The sequence below is a fragment of the Olea europaea genome, unplaced genomic scaffold (genome assembly GCF_002742605.1).
Source record: "Olea europaea var. sylvestris unplaced genomic scaffold, O_europaea_v1 scaffold2164, whole genome shotgun sequence".
Lineage (NCBI taxonomy): Eukaryota > Viridiplantae > Streptophyta > Magnoliopsida > Lamiales > Oleaceae > Olea > Olea europaea.
The window spans coordinates 35,446-45,746 of NW_019239631.1; the positions used below are offsets into that span (position 1 = coordinate 35,446).

A 10,301-nucleotide genomic window follows, 5' to 3' on the forward strand; every position below is an offset into this window, starting at 1 on the left:
GTTTTCCATTTATGTAAAAATGAGAATGATAAATATAGTCGTTATGGACTCCATACAAGGGATAGAAATTTAAATATGATAGTCTGATGTGATAGATAACGATCATATTTTTCATTTTAATGGAAAAAAGAATGTGAAACAAAAGCGGCTACATATAAAAATAATTTTTTTTCCCATTTTTGCCCAAGTCCTGCGTTCTGCCAAAGAGAAGCCACAAAAGAAAAGACAAGTAGGAAGCTTAGAACTGTTTTGGAGCCCAAGAATTCCCTTGCTGCAGATGCAAGTGAGGGCTAAATTCTGACTGTGACAGAAATGTCGCTATCTCTGCCACTTGAGGATGAAAGAATCATTTTGTCGTACAAACTATCGATAATGATTTAAACAACGCATAAAATTAATTTTTCTTTAATGCCAGTTAACGCTTGAGGAATTAGTGGCCAACAGCCGGTTGACCCGACCAGTTTTCCAAAGAGGCCTTTGACCAATTAAAAAAAAAAAAAAAAAAAGCAAAATGTTTAAAATATTGAAAATCAAGAGAAATCCAAATTTACCCTTACTATTTAAAGAAGAAAGAGAAGATAGTAAGGAAAGAGAAAAATTACTGTAGCACTGATAAAAAAGGAAAAATAGACGACCCATATTTACAGTTTTTATGTTGATTTTTGGAAAAAAAAAAAAACATGATTTTATATACATGTGTTGATTTTTGGAAAAATGCATGATTTTTGGGTAAGAATAATAGTTTGGGAGGAGGAAAATGGAGTAGAGATCGCCGAAAATGGAGTTTTCCGGCGATCTCCACAAAGGAGACGTAAGCCCAGCTGACTGGACCGATTAGGCATGCCCAGATGACCCAGACTCACCCAGACGGCCCAGTTGACTGGGTCGTCTGGGCCGTCTGGGCGCCAGTTGACTGGGCCGTCTGGGTCAACTGGGCCGTCTGGGCGCCCAGTTGACTGGGCCGTCTGGGCGCCCAGTTGACTGGGTCGACTGGGCCGTCTGGGCCAGTCAGCCCAGTTGACTGGGCCGCCTGGACGCCCAGTTGACTGGGCTGCCTGGCGCCCAGACGGCCTAGTCATCTGGGTCGACTGCCAGAGGCCCAATTTTTTTTTTTAAATTTCTTATTTATTTATTTCCTTTAATTTTTTAAGTTAACTATTTATTTTAATTCTTATATTGTGTTGTCTAATATTTAATTATTATTTGAATTGTTTAATTTTAATGTATATTATGTATTTAAAATTATTTCTTTGAAATGCTTAATATAAATGTTTTATTATTTATCTAAATATTTATTATTTGCCAATTTAGTTTTAATTACTTATTTTACCCATTTGCCTGATAACGTCGACAGCCTGTCCATTATTCGCCACATCCACGCCCACCTTCTTAAACTAGGCTTCAATACCCACGTTTACGTGGCTACTTCGCTCTTGCACGCCTATGCTTTAGCAGTTTTTGGTGACGCATGTAACTTGTTCGAAGAAATGCCTGAGAGAAATTCTGTCACCTGGAACACCATGATCACAGGATATTCACGACATGGCGATGTTAAAAGTGCGTGCAAAATCTTCAATCAAATGCCTAAGAGAGATCTTGCTTCCTGGACTGCGATGGTCACGGCTTATATGAACAGTGGTCTTTGGGATGAAGGCCTTGCACTTTTTCGACAGATGGTAATGGATAAAATCGTTGATAATGAGCATCTAAAGCCTGATCAACTGATGTTGGGTTCAATTTTGGCAGGGTGTGCAAACATGGGTTCAGTTGGTTTAGTGTTTGGAAAATCTTTACATGGATTTGCCGTTAAAAATGATTGGCAATTGAACGTGACCTTTGGTACTTGTTTAGTTGACATGTATGCCAAATGTGGGTTCTTGAAGAATGCTTGCCTGGTTTTCGACATGATGAAGGATAAGAATGTGGTGGCATGGACAGCCTTAATATGTGGCTCTGCTCAGCATGGCTATGGCCAAGAAGCACTGTTAATATTCGAGAGGATGAAAAAAGTAGGCGTTGAACCTAATGAGTTGACATTCACGGGATTACTTACTGCCTGCGTCCAAGTTGGGTTGGTGGACGAGGGACGCAGATACTTTAGGATGATTGAGGAGTGTGGACTGAGGCCAAGAATTCAACATTATGGTTGCATGGTTGATTTGTTTGGGAAGGCAGGATTGTTAGGGGAAGCATACGAAGTTATTAAAACGATGACACTTGAACCCAATGTGGTTATATGGAGTTCGTTTTTGTCATCTTGTAAGTTGCATAGGCAGTTCAAGATGGCCGAGAAGGTGATTGATCAGGTGATGAGAATGGTGAGACCAGAAAATGATGGTGGGGTTTACTCGCTCATAGCTGATTTGTATGTCTTGAGTGATAAGTGGATCGAGGCAGAAAGACTGAGAAACCTTATGCTCAATCAAAATGTGAGGAAGGCGCGGGGATCTAGTTTCATTAGAAATGGAGTTGTGTGAAAACAAGGAGAATCCTTCTTTTCCCTGTATTCCTTCATCAAGCTCTCCCTCGGAAACCATCAGCAAGGGTTAAACTCCTGACTGGTTTTGCCGGATCCCTCAAACAAATACAAATACCTTCCTATTGAAGGAGGCTATTAGACTTTCTTTGTCCTATCAATTCTTTTGACAGGAGAGAATTGAATATTCGTTGAAAATAAGCTGTCCTCAAAACCTCGTAGCCTCCTAATTGATGGTCCATTTTTGTCAGAAAGGGATCCCAAGTCCTGAGGAAATCTACCTATCAAAAAAAAAAAAAAAGTCCCGAGGAAATCTACAAGATTAAAGGGTACTGGTTACAATGTATTTAGAATCTACCAAATACAATGATGGGGATAATTTGTAACTTGTTACTGTTACTTTCATTTACGAAATTATTGTATTAATCAGAAAAATTACACTTGGGACTCCCGAGTCCCAGTCTCAGCTCCCTCACCCCCAACCAGCCTTCTTTATATGTGTACGCATTCGTGTAGGGGATCTATAAGAGCTCAAAGTTCAAATTGGTTGAAATAAATTGCTTGTAACAATGATAGATTAGATCGAAGACCTACTCAGCCTACTACATTCTCTTCGCCTGATACGAGGTAGTCAAAGTTCCTGCTGTGGCATATGGAACCATATACTTGTTGGCTGTTGCTAACCTTTGGGCCCTCTTCATATTCTATTCCTATGCTATTTCTCACTTCTCAATTGTCCCACAAAAGTTCATGCCCATAGCCATCTTGATCTTATCTTATTCAACATGAACAGACACAGAAGAAGTCAATCGAAACAAGTACTATGAGATAGACTGAACGTAGGTACATGGTGCTTAAATATGTGGTTAAGTACCTTTCCAATCTCGACAATGACGACTTACTTTCAATTGAGAGTTTCACTTAACAGACCACTAGGCTTATACCATGCCCAACTTTTTATTGATGTTTTATCGAGATTCAATCCAAATCACAATGATATTTTCTTGTTCTTGAATGGATCCTGTCAAGCTCTATCAACAGAATTAAAACACACAATCCCCTAAAATTTGCATCATGCAGCAGATGACGAAAAGAAAATGATCATTGGAGCTCTTCGAGGGATTTAATTTTTACTTGGTGCCTGTTAGGTAAAACTTTTTTGTTACTCACAACTTTTGTCAACTTATTCACTAGACAATAGACATTTCATAGTATCCACCAGCTTTTTTCAACTTTAACATTATCACACAGCCCCTTAATCAAGTTGAAAATATATGCTTAATTATCAGGATATAACCAACATTATAAGAATTTTTTCCTCAATACCATCGGGTAATTGACAATATAACTGAAACGGTATCAAATTTAAATTTATCGAAATTGATCGCCCCATGATCTACCAGTGAAATTGCAAACATACTATTATTGTGCAACGTTCAGTGCACCAAAACAGCAGTTATACAAACAAGACAAATAGAATGATTATGGCTTCATTCACACTTAATTCCAAGTGGACATTTCTGGAATGGGATGGAGTGGTAAGAAAAGATTCTATGATTCTTCTTTATTCAAATTGAGGACATTTCTGTAAGTTACTTGTGCCCGATTTGCTGCATCAGCTTCATCATCGAGTACCTGAACAGGTGACATTCCGGCAATCTTAACACACTACTATTCTTGTATAAAAATCTATTAACAACAGACTTTAAGAGCAGTGCAGTCAATATCAGTTCAAGGCAGAGAGGAGGGTAAGTAGGCAGAGTGAAATACTCAGAAAAGCAATAAAAGAAGCAGAACATCAGGATGGACTAAAAGGAAATAAGGAAAAAAATATTCTACCTGATTCAACTGAGCAAGAGCGGGAACTTGCAACACAAAAAATGTATAGATCAGACTTTCTGTAGCGAGAAATTAAAGGTATCAGAGGCAACCTCAATCACTTTATATAAATTTCAGAAAAATGAAATTAGAGAGGCCTTGTGCCCCACATAAAAGAAACAAGTTATATGAAAATTTATGTCTACGACACAATCTAAAGAATTAGCTGGCAATTCAACCACGAGTAAATCATCAAGAAAACAAAATCTATATTCCCACAGGAGGAGAACCTCCGGTTCTTCCTTTCCTATAACAGAACTCACAAAAAAAGGTAAGTCAGAATCGGGGGGATAACATCAATAAAAAAATACAGTCCCACACTTCATGAATCACGGAAGTGACAACTATTTAGCACAAGTTAGAGGAGAAACTGCACAAGCAGAAAACATAAATTAGTATAACAAATATCAAACACAAGATGTTCATTAGCATAAAACCAGTCAACTTCACATTACCCTCAAGAGATGATCGCCAAGATGCCGGATCTGTAGTAGACACCATACTATCATCAGTTTAAAGTTCCAAAACATTTAAAAAGTACAGGACCAAAATAATATCTAAAATGACAGCACGGAAGGATGGAACAAAAGTTTCCTAAGGATCATAATATTAATTCTCTTTGTGACACAACAGTTTCCAATATGAACCTTTTAAAGGGCTAGCCAATCATGCAGTTTATCTCTTTCTACCACCGCGTTCCCTGAGAGAAAGCAACAGGGAGTCTCCAGGGGCAACATTGTAATACGCAAGTGATAAGTTGTCCTTCAGAAAACCAGCCTTTCCACTCAGCTTCTGTTTATTTGCAGGAAGCTGGATCTCACCAGCAATTTTCTCTTTTAGGCTAGCAACAATTTCAGATAGGGATTGCACAGAAATCTCCAGCACTTGTCCCTTGAGATTCCCTTCATCAACATTCGGCACAGATATATTGACGCAAGCAGGACCCTACAGTCAGCTCAAGTAATCAATAAATCACAAACCACTAACAAAATAAATATAATATATGCATAGATATTAATTGACAGTATCATGAAAGAACGAGAGTAAATTTATGAAAAAAGAGTTGCAGAAGAGAAAGCAAAGATGGTCCATACAGAATGCTGGGCCAGGAACTTCTCTTCAGGGATAAGCATAGAGTCGTCAAGCTTTTGCCTCTTGGGCTCTGGCTCTTCTGGAAGTGGTGGAGGCGCCTCCTCGGGGGGAGGTGGCGGAGGCATTCCTTGCGGCATAGGTGGTGGTGGAACCATGTGCATGCCAGGTTGGGACATAGGATGGGGAACAAAAGGTGTGGGACCACCCAGAGGCGTAAACTGCGATCCAGGTGGTGGTGGAACAGGGACGCCAGGCGAATTTAGGGGCATTGACGGAGGCATTGGGGGTCGATTTACCATAAGAGGTTGGCCGTGCATCATTGACATTGGAGGAGGTGGAGGCCGAACAGAAGGAATCATGTTGACAACTGGCAGCCTTGGTGGTGGCGGTGCAATTACCCCAGAATTTGAAGTGGTTGAATACTGGACAGTAGTTGGAGGTCTAGGGATATTCAAAACAAGCCCAGGAGGCGGAGGAAGAGGCCTAACTGATGGCATACCAGGTCTGGGAGGAGGAGGTGCTGGACCAGGAAGGTTTATAGCATTATTATATGTAGGATCATTTTGGTCCTCCCCAGCAATATTCTGGGACAAGGCCTGGCTAGCTGTGCGACCAATGCTTCCTGAATGACCATCCCATATGACCTGCTTCGGTTGTTCATCTTTCTTCTTCTCAATCTCTGCCTTTACAGCATTAGAAACTTCTTCTTCAGTAGTACCAAAAATATCAGGGCGTGTTCGTGCAAGTCCCACGATGTTTCTGGAAATTTCATCATCAGCTGCAAGAGTCGTCTCTCTAATTTTGGCAAACATTCTTTCTTTTTGCTCCTTGTACTTAGGATCGATAAGAGAGATCCTCATATGTTCAGACATCTCATTGATGGGAATCAGCTCACCAGTTATTGGAGAGACACCATATTTAGTTGGGTCTCTTTCGGCAGGGATTCTCTCCTCAGGCCTCTTCCAATTCTTCACAATCCTCATAGGTGGTTCCTGTTCTTCGAGAGTTGGCTTGGCTTCGTTGTTATTCATATCACCATTCTCTTCGAGACTAGCAGCCCTCATACCCTCCTCAACAAGCTGGACCTCTTCTTCGTCCATCTCCATTTCTACTTCCTTTCCAGGCTCAACAATCTCTTCTTCTTCCGTAGTCGACATCTTGCTCCTCCTTATAACTTCCTCGAGTGTCATTGGAGGCGGTAAATCCTCATCCTCATCATCTGCAAAGTCTATAGTCTCAACAACAACAAAATCATGCCAATCAATCATGGCCATCTGCAGCCGCTCCTGCTCAATCTCGTCTTCAGCTTTCTGCCTTGCTTGCTCTTGCGACTGTTCCCATTCGAGCCGATGCAAGCAGCGCTCCAGGACGGTCGTCATATCAGCAACACTATTTCTCAGCTTGTCAGTAAGTCCTTTGGGAGGCATCAATACTTTGGAATATGCATCAGCAAGTGATGTAAAGAACATGAACATGCTGTGGGTTGGCTTCAGAAAATGGAACTGAGGATTATTGATCTCCCTACTTGTCAAACCTGTCAAAAAAGACTTCCCATTCCGAGCCACAAACTGAGCAGTGAGCTTAATTATATCCAGTTCCTCCCCAGTAATCCCTTCAGGAAGTCGAACAGTGTACTGCTCTGCTTCTGGTGGCTCAAGAACCTTTCGGACGGGTCTAAATAGAGCCGACGGATCAAGCTTTGCAGAGGCATCACTGACATCAACAGCCAGAGCAGTATCAGCAGACTCAGGAGCTGATGAATCAGCAAGCTCCAATGGTTGCTGCTGAGTAGAAATTTGATTTTGGGCCCGAGCCTCAGATAACCGGTGCTGATAGTAAGCATGGTAGGGATCAGAGGCACGTAAGAAGTTAAATTTAGCATTGCCTTCATTGTTAGCAATGATTCTTTTCTCAAACTCGGGCCCATTCTTCACCACAAATTGTGTGGTTTTATCTACAATATTTCTGATATCGGGGGGTGGATATATGATTCCAATAGTCTTTGTGTGGGTTTTAACCGTTGTTGGAAGAGAGTTGGATAAATCATTATCATTGGTCTTGTCCCCATTCATCTCTTCATCTTTAGATTCCTCTATCACCTGAGCCGGGGGTGTTGGGCCAAGATTCCCATCAGAGGGTGGTGCTGGGAGAGGCAATATTGGCAATGAGCCCAGCATTTTCTAATCTGCAAATCACTACTAATATCAGCCTAACATTATGCACATACGAACACCTGAATTTAAAAAAGAATAAATAAGCATACAAGTAAACTGGGGATCATAAGTTAGGACCCAAAGTTTGGAGAATGAATAAATAAATTTATGGAAGAGAGAAGGTTTTGTGTTCGAATAGCTGGGGACACAAAAGAAATCCACGTTGAGACCCAACCTGACAGTACATATGCAAGCAATACAGACCGAATTCCCATGGACCATGTCGCTGCCCGAGGCCAAATATGGTGAGCCATGGTCGGGGGAGGGATCGTTTCAGTAACAGCTAAATAGGCTAATTCTAATAATTCACAATGCGTCCAGCTAAATACTTCGAGTATGGAACTTGTAATAGCATGTAATGACCAATGACAAATGAAGGCGGAAGTAATGAGATTCCTACATGCTTAAACCAGGTATGCTAAATTCCCGTACGTCATAAGAATGGCCAAAGTAAAAAATTCTTAAATGCTTTTTTACAAACAAAATGTAACGATGACAAAAGGACAGAAGAAATGAAAGGTTGAGAAAACAATTGAAAAATTATAACATATAGAACAGAGACAGAATTTGAATGAGACCTGAGTTATCAGTACTCCTATGTTTTTGTGTGCAGAGGCACTCACCCATATTCTTAACTGTATTTACCAGAAAAAAAAATGCAGCAAATGCACACATGAACAAGCCTTCATCAAAATGGGATAAAACAAGTTCAATGCTTGTCAAAGAAACCTCATGGGGAATACCTCATAAGTGACGCCCACCAAAAGAAAAATAGTATAATAATTCTACCAATAAGATTTAACAAGCACTGGTCACCTTAGAATACAAATTATTTAATAGCAATTTACATGAATAAGGACACTTAAAATCGATTTGGTATATTTTCCATGTTCAAGCATATTCAAGATTCCCATTATGCTTTAATCAGAGATTCTAAATGTTAGTCAAGACAGCAGCACAAGATTCTAATAAACCAAACTAATTAGCTAAGACTATTAATAGGTAAATTTGATACCCTCTCAATCCATAATAGATTAGATACCCAACAACAGCTCCAAACGTACCAAACAGGCTCCCATCCACCATTAAATATTAGCATAATGAAGACCACAACAGAATATTATTTCTTTTGTCTTTCTCCTCCCACCACACCCTAACCTCCCTTCCTCAGGGGGGACTTCAGCCATACAGAAAAACAAAGATTATTGGAATAATATTAACTATTTACTGGTATTAGTATTATGGATTTATATGTGTAATATAAAATCAAATTATTTACACACATAAATCGCTGTTTCTAAACTTGCAATTAATTGATACTGCTTATGCTGCAAGGGAAATACCCAACCAGAGAAATGGGGAAAAAAGAGATAAAGATTGGCACAAACTACCCACGCAGCATTATTAAAAAAAAATAATTCAGAGCCAAAAGTAAGAACTTTTTACAGAGCGTCACAGCATATAAATGCTTACGAAACCAGACTAGGGCTTCAATTCAACCTTTTCCATAAAACAGCAAAGCAGAAAATAGATTCAGTCCAGACATAAAGACGCAAATAAATAAGAAATAAACTCGTGCGCAGAGCTAAAAATAAAAAAAATAATGGTCCCCCAAAAACTGCATCCAGCGGGACATCAAGGTCTGGGAAAATCACAACAACTTTCAATAATAATAATAAAACGACGAAATTTAATTACCGACTACTCGACTGTTTGGAAGATGTTCTAAACAGGCAGCACTGTCTTGTGAGCGAAATCAAGAGACACTCAAAATCTACTTCCCCAATCCCCCCTCCATATGGACCGTATTTATATATTTCCGTATATCTACGGTTCAAAAATAGCGAACGAATCTGTGAAATGTTGCGTACTTGGAACCCTCGGGATGGGTTAAACACTCGGAACTGGAGAATGAAGATGGAAAATGGAAAATTTGGGGATTTTAACAAACATGTCTCGTTCATGGGCCGGGTCTTATAGCTTTGGGCTAACCTTCCTCATGGACCTGTCCATTGAGCATCGACCTGGCTATTGTAGCATAAGACTGGTGTCACTGATGCAGCGTATCAGCCCTCTCGTTAATTCGTTAGCATATTTGGATATTTGGGGCTTAGCCCCTGTTTGATGCCCATTACTTGAAAATGAAAATGGAGGGAGTAGTATTTTTTAAAAAAATAAGTGGTTGAAAAAGTAGGAAAAGTTTTCGATTTACGTATAATATTATTTTATGGAAGATTGTATGGTTGAACATAGGAAAGAGAAAAATGTAATGTAATGTAATTTAATTTAATGGGGATCAAACAGAAGTGTGAATTCCAAGATAAAATGTGTTCCATTTAGTAAGGGTCAAGCTTATATTTTGGTAGCAATTAGGGTTGGGCAAATCTCCCGAATCGAACCGACCGAACCGAACCCGACGGTTCTTGTCAAATTAAATACTCGAACGAGTATCTGAATTGAGAACCCACGGGTACGGTTCGATTCTCGATTCTAGACCAAGAACCGAAAAATCGAATAAGAACCGAATCTTTCTAATTTTTTTTATATTAAGTAAATCAAATTATTTTAATTTTAATTTTTTCTAAACAAATTAACAAATTAATTATTTCTAAATCCAAATTTTTGGCCCAATAATTTGTTTC

The 10,301-nt window shown here is 39.6% G+C and overlaps 2 protein-coding genes across 11 annotated transcripts; one reads left to right on the forward strand and one right to left on the reverse strand.

Moving 5' to 3' along the window:
- The first annotated feature begins 1,333 nt into the window (after positions 1–1,333).
- LOC111380556 (pentatricopeptide repeat-containing protein At1g33350-like) lies at positions 1,334–3,045 on the forward strand. Its single transcript, XM_023004156.1, has 2 exons — positions 1,334–2,493; positions 2,783–3,045. The coding sequence occupies exon 1, from the start codon at positions 1,488–1,490 to the stop codon at positions 2,475–2,477; it is 990 nt and encodes a 329-aa protein (XP_022859924.1). The 5' UTR covers positions 1,334–1,487; the 3' UTR covers positions 2,478–2,493; positions 2,783–3,045.
- Positions 3,046–3,821: 776 nt separating this feature from the next.
- On the reverse strand, positions 3,822–9,581 carry LOC111380554 (probable splicing factor 3A subunit 1). Of its 10 annotated transcripts, none has more exons than XM_023004151.1 (6): positions 9,358–9,580; positions 5,449–7,631; positions 5,002–5,299; positions 4,810–4,839; positions 4,316–4,724; positions 3,822–4,111 (listed from the first exon to the last, which is right to left on the reverse strand). In XM_023004151.1, the coding sequence occupies exons 2-3, from the start codon at positions 7,621–7,623 to the stop codon at positions 5,030–5,032; spliced, it is 2,445 nt and encodes an 814-aa protein (XP_022859919.1). In that variant the 5' UTR covers positions 7,624–7,631; positions 9,358–9,580; the 3' UTR covers positions 3,822–4,111; positions 4,316–4,724; positions 4,810–4,839; positions 5,002–5,029. The 10 variants fall into 10 exon arrangements, with proteins under 10 accessions (XP_022859919.1, XP_022859918.1, XP_022859922.1 ...); XM_023004154.1 differs by having other exon boundaries at positions 3,826–4,111; positions 4,316–4,341; XM_023004152.1 differs by having other exon boundaries at positions 3,826–4,111; positions 4,316–4,374.
- Positions 9,582–10,301: the final 720 nt, after the last annotated feature.